This window comes from Gadus macrocephalus, chromosome 17 (genome assembly GCF_031168955.1).
Source record: "Gadus macrocephalus chromosome 17, ASM3116895v1".
NCBI lineage: Eukaryota > Metazoa > Chordata > Actinopteri > Gadiformes > Gadidae > Gadus > Gadus macrocephalus.
Window position 1 is genome coordinate 14,978,897 of NC_082398.1, and position 25,462 is coordinate 15,004,358.

Sequence of the window (25,462 nt, forward strand, 5' to 3'; positions counted from 1 at the left end):
TTGAGTCTGCAGCACGTTTTTTTGGGGGGGGGGGAATGGATTTACAAGCATGTGTTGATATGACATGGAGGATATACCAAAATAAATATTGTTTACACATTGCTGTATCCTAACAAGAACCCGCATTCATCCGCCCCAGATTCTGCATATATGTATGTGTGTATATATGTGCTGTTCCCGGTATACGTTTGTATAAATGTCTAAGCATGTGTGTGTGTGTGTGTGTGTGTGTGTGTGTGTGTGTGTGTGTGTGTGTGTGTGTGTGTGTGTGTGTGTGTGTGTGTGTGTGTGTGTGTGTGTGTGCGTGTGTGCGTGCGTGTTCCTCTGTCTGATTCTTTATTGTGTTTCTTAGAAGTGTTTTAGTATCTTTATTGGTCCACACTATAGAAACACTGTTTCTATAGTGTGAAACACTGTTTCTATAGTGTGTGTCAGTGTAAACCCTGGAGACAAAGCCGTGGAGTGTGTTGAAGAATAAACAGCGAGGGGTTTTATTTATTTATTTCTCTCGCTCCCGTGGATAAAGGACAGCTTGGCGGGGGGTTTGAGGGCAACAGAGAGGTCCAGCTGTGTTCCAGACCTGTATTTCCCCCCTCTCTTGCCCGGATAATGGCTGGAAACACAAGCGGTGACAGTCCAGTGGTCACCTCCTCCGTGGCCACGGGAGCCGTTTAACTTAAGTTAAAGGGGTAGTTCGGAATTTTGGACATAGGGCCTGATTCCCAAGTGAGCATTGGTATTCTATATCACTGGAGACAGTTTTCAACACATTTCATACAGTCCTTCTAGTTGCAGAGTTTGCTCGTGCTAGGCTAGCGCAAGTCAACGGGCAATGCTAGCCTGCTATTAAAAACAGTCTTACCCACTCCACAGTACACCCGAGGTAAATCAATTATAACGACAGACTATAAATCTAAATGTCTGTTTATAGAATAATGTTAGAAATAAAACCAACCTTGCATTGCATTGCATTTTGAGGGAATTGCGGGGTCTCAGCAGCAGTGTTTATATTCCTGTACGTAGGCTACGGCAGCGGCGGACTGATACCTATACCTGCCGCTGTCATTGCTACAAACGCAGAGTACAGTGAACGAAGGAATTCTATAAGCTTATTCAATTAACAAGATATGCCCACGTTTGGAGGAGTTAGCGATGCATCTGCTTTTGAAGACGATTATGAGGAATTTGTTGTATCCAACGAACCGTACATGTACGAGCCGGTGTTTTGATGTCCAAGCCAGCAGCAACAAGCCACAGTTGAGTCCTTTCTGGATCTCGCACTGGAAATTGGTGGAAACTTTGTGGTGCCCATCTGTACCGTTTTTTTCTACAATTTCTAAAAGCACACTGAACCATCATGTTGCCTAGTCGTTCAATTGCGCTTCTGTCCCTTGCTTCTCTGTTTACGTTATTCTGTCGTGATTCGGTTACAAACCTAACCAGCGCATAGTAAAATTCCGCTTCTGCTGAGAGAGTAGTCCCTCGATGATTCATGCGATGCAAGGTTAGTTTTATTTCTAACATTATTCTATCAACACAGACATTTAAATCTATAGTCTGACGTTATAATTGATTTACCTCGGGTGTACTGTGGAGTGGGTAAGACTGTTTTTAATAGCAGGCTAGCATTGCCCGTTGACTTGCGCTAGCCTAGCACGAGCGAACTCTGCAACTAGAAGGACTGTATGAAATGTGTTGAAAACTGTCTCCAGTGATATAGAATACCAATGCTCACTTGGGAATCAGGTCCAAAATTCCGAACTACCCCTTTAAGTCGACAGCGGCTTGCTGAAGCACAGATGAAGTGTTGGAGGGGAATTAATATGGTTTGTTTGCCATTGTTGTTCAGCACCTTCTTTGCACAGCTGAAATCATAAAGCTTGGGATAGAAGGTGAAACTAACTTGCCGAAAAAAATGCTTAACAAGTCGTTTTAGATAAGTGATTAAATGAAAGAAAACCTGAATTGTTATAGGTTTTATTTATTGCCTTGTTATATTTGTGAACTTGAAAACGATTATCCATAATCCAAGATAGGAATATTCCTTATTCAAATCCTTTGTTACAGTTCCTGTATTTTCCTTCTGGGCTTTAATGCAACTTGTTATAATGCCTTTAGTGTTGGACTGAACTAGGATTAACAGTCATAGAACAGTTACAACTAGAAAATGCATTTCCTGCAGAAAATGTGGTGAGTGCTGTAGCACAAAGTGTAATTCATTTTTTTTTTTAATAAAGCCACGTAGATTAAGACATAAAGAAACGTTAAACGGCTTAAATCAAGTGAAGGGATTTGTCCACACAAAGCCGATTTTTTGGTGAAACCGCATAGGCTTGTGCGTTTCGGCCGACCGTCCAGACGGAGCCGTCAAATCCGGTGTCCGAAACCGCACATTTCTGAAACCACCCTCGGAAGTGGATTCAAGTCTATCCGGATAGTAAGGATTTGTGTGGACGCCTGAAATGCAAACGATGACGTCATTAGCCCCCCACCAGCTGGGGGACGTCGGAGTTGCGTTGAACTTTTTATTTATTATTTTATTTGTATTATTTTTGTAGCTTTAAACCCTTGATAAATGTAATTACTAACTGTACATTCAAAAGTATTTCTGCTCAATTGAATAGGTTGAATCTCCTCGTGACTGAATGTTTGTATCCAGCGCGCAGGCTGTATGCGTGCAGGCTTGATGCGCTCCACTTTTTCTGTGGAGAACCAGCGCCTTGAATATTTACTACAGTGTTTCTACAGCTCGATACGGTTTCACAATGACTCCGTCTTTACAGAGATATTCCTGAACCGCATAAAACAAAACCGGAAAGTTTTCGCCCGTTTCGGCTCCATGTGGACGGGGCCTAAAAGGAGTAAACAATGTAAACATATACACCATTTAAAACAATTTAAATGGTGGGAAAGAAATACATTGACAGCTGAATGGAAAGCGCAAAGCATTGCTCAAAATGCAGAAATGTAAAAGGAATTGAACTGAAGAATCTGAAATAGCCGAAATTGTACGTCAATTTGTCAAGCCTAACGTTATACAAGTTGTCCAATTGGGCGGGAAAATCGCTCAATCTGGCACCGCTGCCTGAACGCCGTAAAAAGTAGTCCAATCGCAATCTAACCTCAGCGTATATCAATGAGACCAACTAATAAACAAGCCGACATAGAACCTAAACTGTGATTTTGAAAATAGTTTAAAGGTAATCGAAATTCTGTTTTCAGATTATTGAAGGTACAATTGTGTTGGTTTGTTAAACATTTGAACGAAGGTTAACGACAAAATATTGACCAAGTTACGAAGTCTGAATTAGTAAGTGTCAGAGAATGGGCGGATGGCTCCGCATTGACTTCCATTGTAAAAAATAGTATTTTAAAAGTAGAATATCTTAAAAGTATAAAATATTTAAAAAATCTGAAAAGAAGCGTGCGATTTCAAGCAAAATTGAGGAAGAAGATACTGTAGGTCCCAAAGTGTGTAGAGAATAATTAAGAGGAATGATAAAAAGAAAGAGAGAATAAAACTTAAGAAGATCAATAGTTGAGCGCTGCATGCAGCACTCACCTAATTCATTTTATGTTGGACTGAACTAGGATTCATAGACATAAAACTGTTATAATACCTTTAGTATTGGACTGAACTAGGATTCATAGAACAGGGCGTGGCTGAGAAGTGGATGCGTTTCTTGTGCCACTGTACTTGACTGTACTTTTCTGTCACAATCGCGTGCGAAGCCACGCTCACAGTACAGCCACGGCCCAGCAGTCCAAGCAGCATTGAGGCCAGTGGTCCTTTCCCATCTGGTGGGGCATCAGAGTGGGCCTTGAACCCTCAAATTCCAGCAGGTTTTCGGCCCCATGGTCTTCCCTGCTGGCCTTAAGAGACATTCTAGCTTTGGTCTCATCAAACAGTTTTTTTCCACCCCCAAATAACTCACGTGGAAATGCACATAAATCATGGAATTATTGGCAGGATTTCTCTTGCATTAATAATCTGTCCTTTTCTCACCAGTCGCTGCTTCTTTCCATGAACAAACTTGCTACCGCCGTATTCAACCAAGTTGTCCTACAGGAACGTTCTGCAGTGGATTTTTGTTCAGCCTTAGTTAGATTCTCACTATCTTTCACTAATAGTTTGAATATAGTTTTTTCTATAGGCTTTATATTTGCCTGGTGTCTATTAGGGAATAAAGATCCCTAAAATACTTTTAGACTCTCTCTCCGAGCCTGGGTCCTGGTTAACCCAAATGTTAAACTTTTCTATAGGCTGCATGATATAAATTGAAGGAAAATAAATGTTGATGGTGATCAAATCCACTAGATACTATTTATACAAAAGTGTTAACTGTAAGATAGATGGGCGATATGGTTAGAAGTTTATCTATTAGCTTTTGCAAGTACTTGCTACATTAACAAGTCCTGGCTATGTTGCTAATACGGTTCACATCAGCTAGTATTAGCTACATTTGCTGGAACTAGCAATATTAGCTACTTGCTACATTAAATCATACCTTGTATTAGCTAGTAATGTCCACATTGGCTAGTACTAGTGGTGCAACGCTTCACGGGTTTCACGTGATCCGTACGGATCAACCATCACGGTTCGGGACGCAAGTGATCCGCGGATTGGCTGATAAAAAAAAAAAGTTGTGTGTTGACGCGATCAGCGCATGTTTAGAGGACAATTCCGGTATTAACATCATCAAGTATCATAGCGATACAGTTTCTGTTGTGTTTTATTTGGCGTTCCGTAAATCCCATTGAAACGTAAACCGGAACCGGACGTGTTCAGGGTTGGTTGTAGTCTTTTCGCTCGGTTCTAGCCCTACTTTTTATACGGCGAACCGAGCGAAAAGACTCCAACCAAACCTAAACACGTCCGGTTCCGGTTCCGGTTTACCCCTTGCAATGAGCAATGAGTCTCCCAACCGAAATCAATGGATTTACAAAATGCCAAATAAAACACCACAGAAACTGTATTTCGCTACCAAACTAAAAAAAGAAGATAAGGATGTCTGCATTGCCTTGGGAGAGTGTAGACTCTAAACTCTCCCCAGGCAATGCAGACATCCTGAATTGTAAATCCAGGGTTAGGGATTATTTACTATCCTATCCATGTAAAAAAGAAGAAGGAATAATGCCTCAGATTGCAAATTTTTTAAATATTGACCATGCTTAAAGGAAGCAGGATTATTACCTAATTTTTCACTTTATTTTGTTTTTACACAGTTGAAGATTTTATTTAAAGTCACATTTGTCTTGTTATCTTTATTGTTGTTGTTGATCCGAAAATGATCCGACCCGTGACTCAAAAACCGTGACCCGATCCGAACCGTGAGCTTTGTGATCCGTTGCACCCCTAGCTAGTACTAGTGACATTTTCTAGCATTGGCTACAAGAGCACGTCCTGCCCAGATGATCTGTCACAAAATCCTGATTTCCAACCACTCATTCAGAGGCAAAGTAGTTCAAAATAATCTTCACATTCCTCATTATTTGAGTCTAATCCCTGATAGATTTGATTGTCTAATTTACATATTCCAATCCCCTACATTCTCATAAAATGATGGCTAGAATGGCTGGACTAGGTGTATATGCAAATTGTATGGCAAAACGAGGAACCCCATTGTGCATACATATCTCTCAATCCTTCCAGTGGAATTACTCAAAAGTATTCATGAACGTCTGAGGTAGAGGGAAATCTGGAGTTTCCAGAGAGAGCAAAACAGAGAAGAGAGAAAGAAAGGCCGCAATAGAGGGGCAGCTTTGCAAATTGTGTTTGCTAGATGTGGAATCTCGTTTAATGCTGCCTATCTATGATTTTCCGCGTAAACCATTAGCATGAATGTGACTGGCAGCCATAAACACTGATGCATTGTGAGAAAGTAACAAAGCCCAAGAGCTAACAGTGTATGCCAACCCCATGAACAGAAGCACTACTTTGAAAGGAGGGGGATTTCCAAGGAAGTTAATATAGAGAGAGGCATTTGAAGAAATGCTGGCCTTCCATCAGGGACTTACCTGTTTCACATCATAAGCAAAGAGGACGTACTTCAAATCAGGAGAGATTGAATACTTTGCCACATTGAAGTTAATCTGTTGGAAAAAGCACAGGAAGAAAGGGATTAAAATACAGATATTTCATGTCTTTCTTTGGGATTAGAAATTGTTGACAGCCCTTACAATATCAACAAAGGAATACTGAAACTCCCTATTTGCATTCGTAAAATCAACGCTTAACCCGGGACTTAAAGACAACCTTGAAATAAGATAAGATAAGATACAACTTTATTAATCCCCCGTAAGAGAAATGTGTTAATACAAATGCTGTGTATGTAAGTAAACTCGCGGTGATCTAGACACTAACCATTAAAAGGCACAGTAAAAACCGCAGAAGATATCAATGTGCAGATAGATAAGGGATTAAAGGGACATTTATCTATAGCAGCATACTGCTGCTGTGGTAGTGCATTAAACATAACTACTCCAAGAGACAGATAAAACAATCACTGGTGGTATAGGTCTTACACGCATACCAAAGTTCGATTGACACATTTGAGGCAATCATCTGGGAGAAATTTTAAAATATGTCCGTAGACACTGGTGCAAAAGAGGGGGAGGAACATCTCTGTAATAAAAAGATGCTCTTCTTTTTTAACACCTCATCTGGCCAAACAGGTCCTACAGACCCTGGTACTGTCACACCTAGATTATTGCTCGGTGGTCTGGTCAGGTACCACAAAAATTTATCTAGGGAAGCTTCAACGGGGCCCTTAAATGCACACCGAGAGCCAACATAAATACCATGCATGACCAACTTTCCTGGCTGATGTGAGGTTGAAATCATCACTTCTTTCTTTCATAAAGAAACATTAATACATTAAATAACCCGGACTGTTTGTTTAGGCAGCTCACACTTAGCTCCATCGTGCACACATACACCACCAGACATGCCACCAGTGGCAACTACACAATTCCAACAATCAAAACAAACTCAAAACAATACACAGTACTATGTAGAGCTATTGTTGATTGGAACTCCCTTCCAGATCATATTTAAAAAATCCAGAACAAAGCTATCTTCAAAAAACAAGTGAAGAGACACCTCATGGCTATTTGCACTGAATGCCAGTATGTATTACTAAATTTTACTTTTATTTAATATTTACTTCTATTTTTTATGTTGTTTGCTATGTATGCTGATGGTTTAGTTATCCATTCTTGTTTTTCTTATCTGTTGCCTTGCATGTTGATTTCTTGTTAGATGTAATGTGTGGACCCCAGGTAGAGTAGCTGATGTCTTCTGCATCAACTAATGCAGAAGGATCCAAATAAAATCCATAAATCCATAGACACGGTGTCCAGACTGCTCACAGTAATCCGCACGTTCTCTACTCACAGACAGTCTTAGGCGCTGTCACTGTATTACGGTATCCTGGAACACCCCGAAATAAAAAATAAAAGGGACATTTATAGCAGCATACTGCTGCTGTGGGCGGGTATTGAAAAAAAAACACAACTCAAGTTTGCAAGTATTATTATTATTATTAGTTAATATAAGTATTATTATTATATTATTATTATAGTTTTTAATATAGGTTTTCAAAATATTGGATATTCAACAGATATAGACGCATCGGTGTATCTATCAATTTATACCTGCCCAGCAGGCGGCCCAGTAGCAGCACTACTCTCTATAGAGCCATCGTTTGATCAATATTTCAACAGAAAAGGCGAACTACAAAGTACCCTGCCATAAACAATATAAAACCTTTCAAAATGTCTGGATTATAATGGATTAAAATCGCTCTTTAGAAGTGTATCCCACTAGATCTACAACAGTCAAAATAAAATTCAAAAAACCATGGCCGGTGTGGGTTTAACGCATGCAGGGCCCTATCTTGCACCCACGCAGTTGATTTTCTACACCGATGCATGTATCATTGCTAGTTTGCACCCGGCATGAAGCTGATTTTTACAAGAGAGGCGTGTCGGTGCAAATACGTTTGCACCGATCGTGAAGCAAATGCGCCACTGAACAGAAAAAAGTGCACTAGTGGATAGAGGAGTTGGTGTTGCTATTTTCACGTACCATGGCAGGTCGGAAATGCAACATGAGCTTACCCACCAGTAGGCTATACACAGCAGAAACATGGAAACAATTAGCCTAATTGAAATATTATGATGATGATGATGATGTGGATTGTGGAAATAATTATTTTCCATAGGGGCTGCACAAATGAACACTGTAGTAGGCTATGCCATGCGTTAAAATAATAATAATAACAATAATGAACTCGAGCGACGTAGGCTTTATCCCAGCATTCCAAACCAAAAGGGTAAATTATAACGTTGGTTAAATTATTTGGGAAAGAAAAGCGGATACATCGGTAAGAAGTAGTAGGCCTACTTTAAAATCAATGCATCTGCAAACACCGTATGGCAAACACATATTTTTTTGACACAGACATTGTCTACAAGTCCATAACTTTGAGGATTTGATCGTGAGAAAACAGTTTTACCGCAAGTGACTGTTGAAAAGAATGAATGAACACAAGTCGATAACGATAATCTATACAATACTGGTAAGAAACGATGTGGACCGCATATCATATATGTGTTAAGTTCTCTTTGCCAAAATGTACATGACAACTCAGTGTTTCTGAAGTTGTAGACGGAAACACAATTCAATGTGTGAATTAGGCCTCTTATTCGGGCATAAACTGAGCCATTTGAAGTTTGAAATTCATCTGGTCATGCATCTGTCTCAGTGGATACTGCAAACGTGCTGTAAAAATATCCCCTCGTCAAGTTCAAAAACGCTGGCTCTTTAAGGGGATTGGAGATGGAACTCTCATTGGTTTGATGCACGTTACGCCCAAAACACACCTACAGGTTTCAGACCAACCCATTTTAGATTTGTGTCGGTTGCAAGAGGCATCAAGAGGCATTTATCCGCCAGTATAATAGAAACAGAGCCAGAGATCCGCCCACAAGCTACTTGCGTTTCGCGCTTCTCATTTGAGTTTCAGACCGTTAAAATAGGGCCCGCAGACTGTATATAATACAGGCTTTCCATGCTTTACATATGTGTACATTGTTCGAAATTATGCTGACATTAAAAAAACGAGTGCACAAGTAGGTGATTTGGATCAAATCTATGGAAGAAAGGTGCATATATCCTATCCGGTCATTATTCTATAGGCCATAAGTATTTCAACTGAGCAAGATTTGTTGAAGTTGGCAAATTGCATACAGACACAAAGCATTGTAGGCTAATGTCATACACGCTACAATGACTTCTTTCACCAGCAGCTGAACATTCGTTTTTTTATGATTATTATTTAAAAAAGAGGACACTATACCGTCTTATACCATGGTGAAATGTCAGGGAGGTATGAAGGTATGAAAAAATGTATACCGCCCAAGCCTACGCACGTTATTCCAGGCAGGTAATGAAAAGTCATTGCTTATATTATAAACACATAAAAAAAGAAACACATATCACACATTTTGGTTGAATAACAACCAGATATTGGATATTAATGTATTTCAAAAAATCGATTGGTAACATAGTTTTTCTCTTTGCCTTGGAGTTAGCTTGCTACCAAAAATTACGGGTTAGCATGAAAGTAGTGTAACATCAGTGAGGGGGGAGTGGGTGGAGGGGGGCATCTTCCAACTTACAAACGTTGCGTTCGTCAGAAGGATCTCACTTTCATTGGTTAGGATGTTGAACTTGATCACATGGCCTTCTGGGGTCCTGTAGATAACTTCGGAGTCTGAAATACATAAGACAATAAAACGTGTTTGCCATCTCACAAGCTTTCAAAACAAAAGAGACAAGGACTTCACAAAGCGATGACTTCCATTGCATTGGCCATTGAACATTAAAAAGAAATCACACAGACAAAATATTGGTTCATTGTTCCCAAAAAAAAATAATCTGTACAAAGACGTCAGCGCTAAAAAACAAGCCTCGAGTTTGAACTACCACTGCGACCATGATGTATTTTCACATCATTTCACATGAATCGCTGATCTGAACAAAACAAGCATTTTTTTCTTCTAAGGAAAGAAGAACCTTCATTGTTCTCTACTGATGAGAGACAGGCTCGTTCCATCAAGCAAAGCGGGACAATATCGTCTGTGCCCTTCAAGCGGTAGCACACTTTGCATGTTGTTGGTTTTTGGTCGTATGATTCCATTCAGTAAGCATCCCCCCAAAAAAATGTCAAGCAGCAAGGGAGACATGGTAGAGTTTTTGTTGAAAAACGCTTTCATCAGACACAAAACAAACAACAACTACACATAGGCAACGTATACAATGTGTAAAAAACGACACGCAGGAATGGATTTGGATCCATAGACACGCAGTGATACACCCCTCCCACACACACACACACACACACACACACACACACACACACACACACACACACACACACACACATACACTACACTCATCTACAACTGAACCCAAAAACTAGGCACTGGAGGAGGTATAGAATCTGACAATAGCCCTCGCCAATGCGGGTGTCTAATACCAATAGCAGGTCACAAAAGATGCTAATTAAGTGAAAAAATATAGCGACTCAGATAAAAATTGACCAATACAAGCTGGCAGGAGTCCTTTGTCCAGAGACTATGATTTGGCCTCATTGTTACACATTTAAAACCAGTGGGTGTCTTCATCTTAGTGAGGAAGAAGCTAATTAATTAAAATAATCTGTGAAAGTGGCCGTTCACGTTTACAAAGCAAATTTCCATTCTCAGTATACCTTCTGGATATGCAAATGAGAACAAAATAGAGTTTCATATAATTCCACATCACACACATGCATACACACAAGTGTTTACACACAAGTGAGCAAGTGTCTGTTTGTATTGTATGTGTGTGAGCGAGTGTGGCTGGTCAACCCGGTATCACGCGATTGCGTGCTCCTGCGCACGAACGTTAATCTATTGAAGCGTGTTCCAGAGCATGATCGTCCGACTTTTTGCGTGCTACACAGAACGAAATGTAAACCAATGCATTCTGAATGGGAGTGTTCTAAGACAATTAACGTGCTCCACAAAACGGTACGAGAGAGAGAGAAAGAGAGAGAGGGAGGGACAGAGAGAGAGAGAGAGAGAGAGAGAGAGAGAGAGAGAGAGGCTTCAGAAAGGGTGTGCGCAGATAGTACAGTGCACCCTAGTTATGTTTATGCCAAAACCACAAATGCTATATGTATATATATATATTGCCTAATTATATATATTGCCTATATAAATGTATAGGCTATATATATAATTAGGCTATAATTATATTATTTAGCGTGTAATGAGACAATCTATAGCCAAATTGTCGAAGATCACCGAGAATCTCCGGGGATATCCAATCCAATCCAATCCACTTTATTTATATAGCACAGTTTAAACAAACACATAGGTTTCCAAAGTGCTGCACACAGAAAAAGAGATAAAATAAGTAAAAACACATGACCCACCCAACACTTCTACATCACATCAACACGCCATCTAGTGTCCAAAGGCCAAATAAAAAAGGTGCGTTTTTACCAAGGTTTTAAAGAGACACAGGGATGTAGTTTGTCTAATATGGAGTGGCAAAGTGTTCCACAATTTTGGGGCTGCTACCGCAAAGGCACGTTCTCCTCTGTGTTTTAGCCTGGTACGGGGTGTGGCCAAAAACAGCTGGTCAGCTGACCTAAGAGAACGGCTAGGAGTGTAGGGTTTTAGCAGCTTGGAGAGGTATGGTGGGGCAAGGCCATTTAAGGCTTTAAACGCAAATAAAAGTATTTTAAAATGAATCCTAAAACGTACAGGTAGCCAGTGCAATGAAGCCAGAATAGGTGTAATGTGGTCGTACTTTCTAGTGTTAGTCAAGAGACGAGCTGCGGCATTTTGAACAAATTGGAGGCGGGCCATGGAGGCCTCACTAATCCCCATGTAAAGTGCATTACAGTAGTCCAGCCGGGTGGTCACAAACGCATGGATTACTGTTTCAAGATGCTGTCTCTGAAGCATTGGTTTAATTTTTGCCAGCTGCCTTAGCTGGAAGAAGCTGGACTTCACCACAGCTTTTACCTGGGTGTCAAATTTGAGGTCAGTGTCCACCTTAACCCCCAGGTTATTTAAGATTGGCCTACGGAACTGTTCCAGGTAGCCTAGGTCAACCAGGGGGGACACACCAGAGCCACTGAAAACCATAACCTCTGTCTTTTTTTCATTAAAATTTAAGAAGTTTAGGGACATCCAAGCTTTAATGTCTTGCAGGCAGTCTAACAAAGGCTTAATACTGTATGCTTCTGCCTTTCTAAGAGGAATATAAATCTGGCTGTCATCAGCATAGCAATGAAAAGAAATACCATGCTTCCTAAGAATTGAGCCAAGTGGGAGTAAATAAAGGGAAAATAAAAGGGGGCCAAGCACCGAACCCTGCGGAACCCCATGTAATAGCGGGACAGTGGAGGACACATGCTCAGCAAGGCTAACACAGAAAGACCGCTGGGTTAAATAAGACCTGAACCATTTTAGTGCTGTGCCTCTGACACCCACCCACTGCTCCAGACGAGCAATGAGGATGTCATGGTCTACTGTGTCGAAGGCTGCAGTCAAATCTAGGAGCACAAGGACAACACTATGGCCAGAGTCAGTAGCTAAAAATATATCATTAAAAACTCTAAGCAGCGCTGATTCGGTGCTGTGTAATGTTTTAAAACCAGATTGGAAAATCTCTATAATGTTCTGTCCATTTATAAAGTCCATGAGTTGACAGTGAACAATCTTTTCCAGGACTTTTGACAGAAAAGACAGTTTGGAGATAGGTCTGAAATTAGACAAAGCAGTAGGATCAAGTCCAGGTTTTTTTAACAAGGGTTGCACAACAGCATGTTTAAATTGAGCCGGCACGACTCCCGATGATAGGCTACTGTTAATGACAGCAGTAAAAGAAGGTCCAGTAGATGGAAAAATCTCCTTAAAAAGTCGAGGAGGAACAATATCAGCTGGAGAACCTGAGGGCTTCAGGTGGCCAACAATCTCCTCCACAAAGGACAAGGTTACAGGCTCAAACATCTCTAAGAACACAGAGCATGGAGCTGAGACTGAGGGATCAATAGCAGGTGGAGAAATAAGTGCTCTAGCAGATGTCACTTTGTCATATCTGCATGGGAAATTGGCGAATCAGACCCATGAACCCATAAAGAAAGACGTCATCTCAAGCGGGAGAGAACGTTTGTGGTGCTGGTTTGTGTCACGTAAGTACAGGGCTCTCATGTCTCATGCATTCGGCGTGAGACACACGCAATTCAACCCATGCACACGCTCGAACCTGGTCTCACGAAAATACGTGACACGTTATTTAATCTATTGAAAGGTGATCAGGGACACGTAGGCCTATTTTCAAAAATTTTGTACTTCAATTGGAAGTAGGCTATTTCTCGTGTCACTAAGCATGACTTCCAAACTAAGGTTCTGTCCGAGAGCGTTCTCCCTAATGTCCCTTATGGAGCTCCGTACAGATCATTCATTGTTGAAAATTGTCTGTGATGACTAACAAATGACAGCTTTTGGCCACCCGTTTCTGCTTAAAATTGTCTGTGATAACTAACAATATGACAGCTTTTGGCCACCCGTTTCTACTTTCACCTTTGATACTGAGAAATTGTGACAATACACGGATATATTAAATGCAGGTGCGCTGCTCTGTAGGCAAACCGCGAAGGAAAAAAGGGCAGCTGCTTCATCTGTTCTTTTTAGAATTGTATGTCTTGATGTTTATTTTATCTAGCCATCTATTCTCTTGTTTTTGGCTATGTGAATGAACGTCCGCGTCGATGCCTCGATCGCAAGTCCAGTGTCGCGAGCGGACGTTGCCATGACATCTAGAAATCATACCGTATTTAATGGGTTGTAGTGAGTGTAACATAATTCACCTACAGTATTTTGTTATGTGTTGTTCTTTCAATTGTGTTAGGCATCTTGTTTACTGTCTTGGTGGTTCAGGGATCGCTGTCCCTTTAAAGATTACGAGCGTCTCATGACGTCAGAGCCCATGCGGGATTTGTTTACATTCAGCACGTTTTGATTTCCTGTTTCTCTCTTACTAAATAAACAAGTCACACAACTGTGTTCTCAACGTGCGAAATTGTATCCCTCACTTATTGCAATTTACACAGGGTTATCATTAAAATTGATGTGTAGGGGTTGATTATAACTCGTGAATAATATTGTTTAGACCACGGTCTGGGGGAATACTCGTGTTCTGATTGGCTGCAGTGCGTGCATTAACTCCTGATATAGCCCTACAGACACCTGCTAAGTAGTTCCAGTCAGTGTTTAGATTCTCTGCCCGAGCCCGAGCCCGACGCGGGCCGGGTCGGGCCGATATTTCCCACCACTATACTCGGGCCGGGCCTTTGATCGAGCGTTTTTATTTTTATTTTACCATTGGTTTATTGGCCTAATATGAGGAGAAATCTATGCCATAAACAGAAATATTATAGGCCTTTATTACACGGGTCTTCTCAATGCCGTGGAACGTTCCGTTCACTTGCATGGGTAGTAGTCCGGTGAATTGTCTACCCCAGCGTCTTCCGTTGCTAAGCGACGTCACCGTCTTTGCGGACAAATTATTTCTCTGCTGATCAACACTACGAATGGCCAAAAGACTTGTATCCCCCCCCCCCCCCCCTTAAATAAATACTATGGCAGAATTATTATTATTATTATTATTATTCTCATTCAACTTGAACATGTGTTTTTACAGTAGAGTGGTGGAGGGATGACGTATGTTGGCCAACCCGGAAGTGAGCGTCGCCCTGGATTCCCTCGACAAAAAGCCAACGGGTTTTGCCATTGGATTTTGGATTATTGCAGAAATATTTGCATCTTTGAAGCACCTCCTCAAAAACTGAAAATAAATAAATATATAAAAATAACCGTGCTCCAAAGAACGAAATGTAAACCAATGCATTCTGAATGGGAGTGTTTCTCCGATTTTTCCATGCTACACAGAACGAAATGTAAACCCATGCAAATAAAGACTTCATGGTCATAATAATTTAAATATCATTAATATCCTGAGTGTGTAGGGTGGTATTCTATTTTTTTCAACGGGGCTGCATCCAGTCATTTGACCGTTATGGTTGCTATGGTGGTTGCTATCGACCGCCCCCTCTAATCCTTACATGGCTCTAAAAAACATGTAAGGATTAGAGGGGGAGGTATCATATATATGATACCTCCCAGTGGTGGAGGTATCATATATGAAAGAGGGCATTCAATTATACTATAATGTTCAATTAGGAGGCCGAAGCCCTAAAGGAAGTGATGCAATAGGTGACTGAGGGTCAACATTTGAGACCCCCTTTTATCAAAGGGGGTCTCAAAGGACGCATACGCTTCAACCTGTAGCTCCAGCCCTACAGGAAATGACTCAGCAAGTGCTCCATCTCGTTGCACCTGCACCCAGCGGCTCGCTTGCAAGATTTTGGCCTCGCTTGCATATCTGAGAATCAGGCCTCTCTTTAATAATGAGAAAAAGTTATGAGAGAAATACACATTAACTTTTGTTATCTCATAAGCGGCGTGGTGCCGGCTCCTTTTGTCCTTTTGACCCCAGACTTCTGGGGGAATAGCTGAACCAATTCATTAATCAATCAGAAGTATCTAAATATCTTCCCGGTGGCGTAAGAGGGCGAACAAGGTGTCCTTCAACATCTACGCTTCCAGGCGATTGCAACGGTGCCACACATGAGCATATTCGAACATGTTTAATGGTAGTAATTAGCTGTCGAAATTGGAGGCCTTAATCAATAATGAGCAGCTATTGATTTGCTTCCCGATAGAAATTTGTGACAAATGACATGTTATTTAGCATCTACACGTTGAGCTGAGTCCAATGACACCAAGCATGACACTCTAGCATGTATTTTACATGGTACACCTATGGTCTCTAGGACATGATCTCGGTGTAGCAAGAGGGCGAGCTTGATCTCATTGGACTCAGCTTAACGTGTAGATGCTAAATAACATGTAATTTGTCAAAAATCTCCATCGGGAAGCAAATCTATAGCTGGTCATTATTGATAAAGGCCTCCAAAATCGACAGCTAATTACTACCCCGAAACATATTCAAATATGATCATGTGTGGCACTATTGCAATCGCCTCGAAACGTAGATGTCAAAGCACACCTTGTTTGCCCCGTTCCGCTACCGGGAAGATATTTTCATACTTCTAATGGATTAATTCATATTTTAAGGTTCTCGGAGTGAGACTTTAAGCGGCTGCAGCAGAAGTGTTGAGACGAAAGATGATATCAAGACATTTATAGAATATTCCAATTCACATTATGATTCTTCGTCATAACATCCGACCAAACATCCTTCACATTCACCAAGCAAAGATTATGAAAGTCCAGGCCCCCCCTTCCTGCACTCGGGGTCCGACTGGGCCAAGTTTCAGGCAGGAAGGGCCCCCCCTTCCTGCCCTCGGGGTCCGACCGGGCCAAGTTTCGGTGCGGGGGTCCCAGTTAGGCTGAAGAATAATGCATTCAAATTTCAGGGCGGTAGGACCTTCCTATCTCAAAAACTATTTTTCCACCACATTCTGAACCATTAGGTCTTGAAGGCAACACTTCTGAGGGGCTTTGTCCAAATGACAGTCCATTTGGGAAAACTTTTTTTCTCTAAGGGCTGGAACTCCAAATCTCGGTTATGTCGTTCTCGGGGCCCCGGGAAATGTGTGTAAACATTTTTAAGTATCCCTGGCTATCTCGAAAAGGCCGGAAAAGGGGCGTGACCTCCAACAGTACAGTAACTGTAGATAGGACAGAGGTTAGTTTCTAGTCTCCATTTTTTGTGGGATGGAGGTGTACATTTGTGGCTTAAGGTGTGTAGACACAGCTGGCCTGTGGCCACGTTTTTGGAAGTCTGGGGTCAAAAGGTCAAAAGGAGCCGGCACCACGCCGCTTATGAGATAACAAAAAGTTAATGTGTATTTCTCTCATAACTTTTTGTCATTATTAAAGAGAGGCCTGATTCTCAGATATGCATGTTGGATGGCTAGGGTGTAGGTCTGGGAAGAACTTCAGGCCAAAATCTTGCAAGCGAGCCGCTGGGTGCAGGTGCAACGAGATGGAGCACTTGCTGAGTCATTTCCTGTAGGGCTGGAGCCACAGGTTGAAGCGTATGCGTCCTTTGAGACCCCCTTTGATAAAAGGGGGTCTCAAATGTTGTCCCTCAGTCACCTATTGCATTACTTCCTTTAGGGCTTCGGCCTCCTAATTGATCATTATAGTATAATTGAATGCCCTCTTTCATATATATGATACCTCCACCACTGGGACGTGGCAACAATTCTCCAAATCCATATGGGGAGGGGGGGGGGGGATGCTTGTGGACTGCAGGGGTGTATACTCGACATAAATAGGAAGCAAACTCAGGAGAAGTAATGACATCTCACAAATATTTATTTAATAAATTGTTTCAAATAACCCTGCCTCGTTAAATCAATGAGCTTGGTGTTTTGCTTTCAAAAATAGGTTATAGTAGAAATCTAAACTGCAGAAAACAAAAACATCCAAGCTGCCTTTTAAGGATACCTTGGAATATCTGCCTGTTTTCTAACAATCTGACCCTAGTTTACAACAAAAAACAACACAATTGACGGCAGCTCCTTTGCCGCGTGGTTTTTAGAGCCATGTAAGGATTAGAGGGGGCGGTCGATAGCAACCACCATAGCAACCATAACGGTTAAGTGACTGGATGCAGCCCCGTTGAAATAAATAGAATACCACCCTACACACTCAGGATATTAATGATATTTAAATTATTATGACCATGAAGTCTTTATTTGCATGGGTTTACATTTCGTTCTGTGTAGCATGGAAAAATCTGAGAAACACTCCCATTCAGAATGCATTGGTTTACATTTCGTTCTTTGGAGCACGGTTATTTTTTATATATTTATTTATTTTCAGTTTTTGAGGAGGTGCTTCAAAGATGCAAATGTTTCTGCAATAATCCAAAATCCAATGGCAAAACCCATTGGCTTTTTGTCGAGGGAATCCAGGGCGACGCTCACTTCCGGGTTGGCCAACATACGTCATCCCTGCACCACTCTACTGTAAAAACACATGTTCAAGTTGAATGAGAATAATAATAATAATAATTCTGCCATAGTATTTATTTAAGGGGGGGGGGGGGGGGGGAATACAAGTATTTTGGCCATTCGTAGTGTTGATCAGCAGAGAAATAATTTGTCCGCAAAGACGGTGATGTCGCTTAGCAACGGAAGACGCTGGGGTAGACAAGTCACCGGACCACTACCCATGCAAGTGAACGGAGCGTTCCACGGCATTGAGAAGACCCGTGTAATAAAGGCCTATAATAGTTCTGTTTATGGCATAGATTTCCCCTCAGATTAGGCCAATAAACCAATGGTAAAATAAAAATAAAAACGCTTGATCAAAGGCCCGGCCCGAGTATAGTGGTGGGAAATATCGGCCCGACCCGGCCCGCGTCGGGCTCGGGCTCGGGCAGAGAATCTAAACATTGACTGGAACTACTAAGCAGGTGTCTGTAGGGCTATATCAGGAGTTAATGCACGCACTGCAGCCAATCAGAACACGAGTATTCCCCCAGACCGTGGTCTAAACAATATTATTCACGAGTTATAATCAACCCCTACACATCAATATTAATGATAACCCTGTGTAAATTGCAATAAGTGAGGGATACAATTTTGCACGTTGAGCACACAGTTGCGTGACTCGTTTATTTAGTAAGAGAGAAACAGGAAATCAAAACGTGCTGAATGTAAACAAATCCTGCATGGGCTCTGACGTCATGAGACGCTCGTAATCTTTAAAGGGACAGCGATCCCTGAACCACCAAGACAGTAAACGAGATGCCTAACACAATTGAAAGAACAACACATAACAAAATACTGTAGGTGAATTATGTTACACTCACTACAACCCATTAAATACGGTATGATTTCTAGATGTCATGGCAACGTCCGCTCGCGACACTGGACTTGCGATCGAGGCATCGACGCGGAGGTTCATTCACATAGCCAAAAACAAGAGAATAGATGGCTAGATAAAATAAACATCAAGACATACAATTCTAAAAAGAACAGATGAAGCAGCTACCCTTTTTTCCTTCGCGGTTTGCCTACAGAGCAGCGCACCTGCATTTAATATATCCGTGTATTGTCACAATTTCTCAGTATCAAAGGTGAAAGTAGAAACGGGTGGCCAAAAGCTGTCATATTGTTAGTTATCACAGACAATTTTAAGTAGAAACGGGTGGCCATAAGCTGTCATTTGTTAGTTATCACAGACAATTTTCAACAATGAATGATTTGTACGGAGCTCCATAAGGGACATTAGGGAGAACGCTCCCGGACAGAACCTTATGCCGCTTTTCCACTGCATGGTACCAGCTCGACACGACTCGACACGACTCGACTCAGCTCGCATTTTTTGCGTTTCCACCGCGGTACCATGGTATCTGGTACCTGAAGTGGCTGCTTTTTCTAGTACCTACTCGCTCTAGGTTCCAAGCGAGCTGAGCCGATGCTAAAAGGTGACGTCGGCAGACGGCCGGCGACTGATTGGCCAGAGAGTGTGACGAAGTCACGAGAGCGACATGGCAACCATGCTGGTAACATCCATAGCAGCGCGCAGCCAACATGTTCCACTTCTCCAACTTCTTCAACATGCCAGCTAATAATAGTAATGCGATCGATGTCCTCCATTGTTGTTATGTGGGTTCTGTCCATGTGTGGGTTGCGTATTTGTTGTTTGCGTCGCGTACACAAATACGTCACGGCCCTTTCGCGCAGCCGACCCCGCCCACGTCCAGGAGGTACTATTTGCGGTGGAAAAGCACCCGTGCTGCTACCGTGTCGAGTCGTGTCGTGTCGAGTCGTGTCGAGTCGAGCTACATGTGCGGTGGAAAAGCGGCATAAGTTTGGAAGTCATGCTTAGTGACACGACAAATAGCCTACTTCCAATTGAAATACAAAATTTAGAAAATAGGCCTACGTGTCCCTGATCACGTTCAATAGATTAAATAACGTGACAGTGTCACGTATTTTCGTGAGACCAGGTTCGAGAGTGTGCATGGGTTGAATTGCGTGTGTCTCACGCCGATTGCATGAGACATGAGAGCCCTGTACTTACGTGACACAAACCAGCACCGCAAACATTCTCTCCCGCTTGAGATTACGTCTTTCTTTATAGGTTCATGGGTCTGATTCGCCGATTTCCCATGCTGATATCCCCGGAGATTCTCGTGCATCTTCGACAATTTGGCTATAGATTGTCTCATTACACGTTAAATAATATAATTATAGCCTAATTATATATATAGCCTATACATATATATAGGCAATATATATAATTAGGCAGTATATATATATATATATATATATATATATATAGCATTTGTGGTTTTGGCATAAACATAGGGTGTACTATCTGCGCACACCCTTTCTGAAGCCTCTCTCTCGCTCTCTCTCTCTCTCTCTCTCTCTGTCCCTCCCTCTCTCTCTTTCTCTCTCTCTCGTACCGTTTTGTGGAACACTCCCATTCAGAATGCATTGGTTTACATTTCGTTCTGTGTAGCACGCAAAAAGTCGGACTATCGTGCTCTGGAACACGCTTCAATAGATTAACGTTCGTGCGCAGGAGCACGCAATCGCGTGATACCGGGTTGGGCTGGTTGCTGTTGGGAGTTTGATTCTTTGGGGATGTATGTGTATTGTGATTCAGTGTGCTTGCCGTGCATGTCTCCTGTTGAAAGTGCGTGTGAGTGAGTGCGTGTGATTGTTCTAAGATGTCTTTCGAAATGGCCATCATAAATGGGCGCCCGTATCAACCAATCAAGCATCTGAACAAGGTGAAGGGTTAACGATGAAACTTCCTGTTGTCTGACACATGAAACATAACGTCCTTTCCTTTCCCTGGCATCTCCATCCGCTGCTGTGCTGTCTTCATATTCGTAAAAAGTTTGATCAATAATTGTTTGGGCCTTTCTGTGATCTTAAGCAGGTCTGACGTTAGCATTCTTCCTCTCCCGCTCTCATCAGAGAGAGGCGGTTGATCCCATACGACAGGAAGTGCCAATAAACCTGCCTCCGGGGCGTCCTCACCCCGTTTAAGACACTCAATGCAAAGTGCCAACGGGGGAAGGGAGGAAACAAAGGACTTGTCAGATTGCTTTTATTTCAAAGTCTGATTTATCTTGTCTGATCACTGATTGCAGCTCTGATTCCCATGCTGGGGAACGTGAACAAGCAGTTGGAACCCTGTTATTGATTTGTTCATTGTCCAGATCTGTAGTTTATAAAGAGAAGGAAAGCAAAAGTAAAGGGGTGATTTAAGTGTGTGTGTGTGTGTGTGTGTGTGTGTGTGTGTGTGTGTGTGTGTGTGTGTGTGTGTGTGTGTGTGTGTGTGTGTGTGTGTGTGTGTGTGTGTGTGTGTGCGCGCATTACTGTTGTACTATGCTACTATAATGTTATCATGCTAGGCTGTAATATTGATAGTATAGTTGAGGCATCTTCAAAATGCTCCCACTTTAAAAAAAAAAAAAACACATCCTGATGGATCAACAAACACTATTTAAACATTAAGATATCCAGTTTTAGTGAGAAATCCATCAAATTATGGTGTCCTATTGTCTTGAACAGCTGATACTGTGGGCCGAGACCAATTGTCGCAATATATCTTTGATTCGAAGAGAGACAATCCATCTTATTCACAGCAAGAAGAATTTAAAAAAATAACATCTATGTCAGCAAAGGCTTTTTGGACTTTGTGAAGAAGGGAGGAGAGACCTATGAGTCCTGAGCTCAGAGTGGCCAGAACAGGGAACAGCGGAAAGACCGGCCTCTGGTAAAACTGGTTATCAGCCTGGGACTCAAACCCAGGCCGACTGAACTAGGGCTTTAACTACCTTTGATATCAAGTTTGACAAGGAAGGGATTGGTATAAATCTCCCTTAATGTTCATATTATAGCACTGTCAGAAACCCAACTGACACTACTTACTATGATTCTGATTGAAGGATATGGTTGTATAGACGATACGCTTTTGCGGGAGCCAATCCCCAAGCTGGCTTTCCCCCATTGCACTCTATTGGCTGGTTAAACACAATGACGATCCGTAAATCCAAGTAAAGAACCAATCAGGCTATATGATATTGCTATTACTTTAACAATTTCTTCATCAACAAATTTCACAGCTTATGATTGTGCATGCAATTAGATGATGCAAATTAAACATGCAACATCATTTACAGTATAATGAGGGATAAGACATGTTTAACCCTTACCAATTTCGAGACTGCTTAATGATTCAAGTCTTTAAAGATACCACTATCGATACTTTTCTATGATTGGAAAAGATAAGACAACTATCAATTCTGAACAGAACTGGTATTTATTTTTTGTTTAACTGAGTTAAACAATAATTGTATCCTGATATGCTTATTATTTCTGAAGGAGTAATTGACAGCCTTTTACAGGCTATTTTAGAAGTGGTGTAGTAGGCATACTTATTTATTTATTAAACGAATATGGCCCCTCTCTGTCCCACAATATTAATCTCTCAGTAAAAGTGTATTTGAGTATTTGAGGAAATATGGGAGGAACATGAGTATCACTGTCGGGGACATCGCTGTATCTCCATCACCAACTGCCAGAAACCATGGTATGGTACTGGACAATCAGTTATGCTGCACGGCAAACATCACTACGGTGGCCTGATCCTGCAGATTTGCCCTCTACAACATCCGCAGGATCCGGCCCTACCTCACGTGGGAACAAGCTAGTTTCTGGTCCAAGCACTCGTCATCTCCTGCATCGACTAGGCTACTGCAACTCGCTCCTGGCTAGACTCCCTGCCTCCGCGATTAAAGCTTTGTAAACTTACAATATGTACTTATTATAAGATGCTTTGGATAAAAGAGTCTGCTAAATGCCCTAAATTTAAATGTGGATATAATATGGCAGCCAATCCAAGGCTGAATGATGCTGCATACCGTGCCGGTTAATGTAGGAACATCACATTATTTGCAGTCTCCTCTATCGTGCATGTATTAATTTACAAAGTTAACTCATAAATCCATGAAATATTTTTTTTATCTCATCTTAGTCCAGGATACTCAAACCTTTATCTCGCTATTGGAAAATTCCTTATAACCTCTGTAGCTGTGTTTAGACCTAAGCATAAAAAACATGGTGCAGGTTCCATTTTGTTTAGTCAAAAAGCAAGCCAGCTGGAATTTCTCATTCTCTGTTTAGCCAGCAGCCGGGGTTTATTGAGAACTCTTAGACGTTCTGTCACACATGGAGTACTGTCCTGTTATCTCGTCAAGTAGGCCTACTGCTGACAGATATCCAAAAAAAACATACAATTGCACGGAAAATAACAGGCAGATTTGCTATTCATTGCTCCTTCCGTAATAATGTGTTTGTGATGCATAAACAATTGTCTGGTTTATCACGCAAAATGCTATTTATAAAAATACCCTAAGGGCCCTATCTTGCATCCAGCGCAATTTACTTTCTACACCGACGCATTTATCTTTGCTAGTTTGCAGCCAATTTTCCCCCGCAGCGAACCTGTGCCACTAAACTTGCGCCCTGAGAGGCGTGTCGGTGAAAAGCAGAGGCGTGTTCCAGCACAAATGATACATGGTGCTATCTTACAGATCGATAAAGCAGTTGCGCAATTGACTGACAAATACCTGGTCTAAGTGCATTAGCGGATAGCGCAGTTGGTGTTGCTATTTTGACGTACCATCGCAGGTCGGAACTGCATTGCTGCAACATATGCTTACACACAAGTAGGCTATACACAGCACATTACATGCAAACGATTTGCCCAATTTAAATATTACGACAATGATGTGGATTGTGGAAACATCCACATAATAATAATAACAATTATAAACTCGAGCAAAGTAGGCTATATCCCAGCCTTCCAAAACAAAATCTCCTTTTATGGTAAAAGAAAAGGTTGGTTAAATTATTTGTGAAAGAACAGCTGATACAGCGGTAATAAGTTGTATTTAAATCAATGCATCTTCAAAACGTACAGTCCATGGCAATGTAGCCTACATTAACGGGGGGAAACATGCATATTAGGAACACAAGTCGATAAAGATAATGTATACAATACTGGTAAGAAACGATGTGTGTTAATGTATTGCCACATATCATTAAATAGACCCACAGCTGCGGCCACAGTACCGCATATCATACGTGTGTTAATTATTCTTTGCCGCAATTTATATGACGACTCAGTATTTCGGAAGTTGTAGAAGAAAACACTATTCCATGTGTGAATTAGGCCATATTATTTGACCATAAACTAAGCCATTTGAAGTTGGAAATTCATTTGGTCATGCATCTGTCTCATCGGAGACTGCAAACGCGCTGTCAACATATCAACTTGTCAGTTTCAAATGCGCTTATGGGAGCTGGCACTCTCATTGGTTTATTGCACGTTACACCCAAACCACACCTACGGGTAATAAGGCTACTACAGGGCAACCCTTTTTAGATTTGCGTCGGGTGCAAGAGTAATTTATAGCAACAGTGGCAGAGCCCTACCCACAAAGCTACTTCCGTTTTGCGCTTCTCACTTGCGTTTCAGACCGTTAAAATAGGGTCCTATATTTCTTTGGTGAAAAAACAGTATTTACTGTTTTTTATCATAAATGTAAGAAGCGTCAAGTGAGCAGTGGTCATGTGGTGGTGGCAAGCCCGTGACCAAAGGCTATGGTGAGTCCTCTACAGAGCATCTTCAGACAGGGAACACCTCACCTCACCTCACTCATACTTCGTCACCTGATTTTAGCAAATGAATGTTTGGTACGATACCACAAATCATCAGTAAAGATAGTTAGCAGCTATATCACTGGCCGACTGAAAGCGTTCAGGGAAGACTGTATATCAGCGTGATGCAAAGCTGTCTCAAAAAACCGATCGCATTCCCGAGTTAGTTAGTTACTGTTCACCACGTAGGGCCTACGGTAAATAAGCAATATAAATACAGCCCCAAGCAGGCATGCAAAGAAAGAGACCATGGGCCCCTGGCCTCAGTGCAGCTAAGGCCCCTTGATTTATTCCTTGATATATGTTTATGTTTTTACAGCCCTTTGTCATGCCCTTTAGGCCCTTGTCCCTGCTGCCCCTGCTGCCCCTGCTGCCCCTGCGTCTTGGTGTCCGATGGTGGTTATGGGAGTTGTCACAGGGGCAGAACTGTTTGATCCTTACAAAAGGAATATTCGAGCAGCCATTGGTCTCCACTTCCACACGTCTCAATAATGAACAATCCACGTCTGAAGGAAACATCCAGTCTAATGTATAAGTCATGGTCCTGCTCTGTAGCTTACTGAATAATGAAACACTGCAGATCTTTTTTTAACTCAAGCCCATCTCCT

At 41.7% G+C, this 25,462-nt stretch overlaps 1 protein-coding gene across 1 annotated transcript in view; it reads right to left on the reverse strand.

The window, feature by feature from the left end:
* Positions 1-25,462, reverse strand: part of LOC132475756 (inactive dipeptidyl peptidase 10-like) — a 234,101-nt gene that overhangs the window by 49,407 nt on the left and 159,232 nt on the right. The window contains exons 4-5 of the mRNA XM_060077059.1: positions 9,685-9,779; positions 6,019-6,093 (exon numbers count right to left, since the gene is read on the reverse strand). Of these exons, the coding sequence (XP_059933042.1) occupies positions 6,019-6,093; positions 9,685-9,779 (170 nt within the window). The remainder of the gene's footprint in view (positions 1-6,018; positions 6,094-9,684; positions 9,780-25,462) is intronic.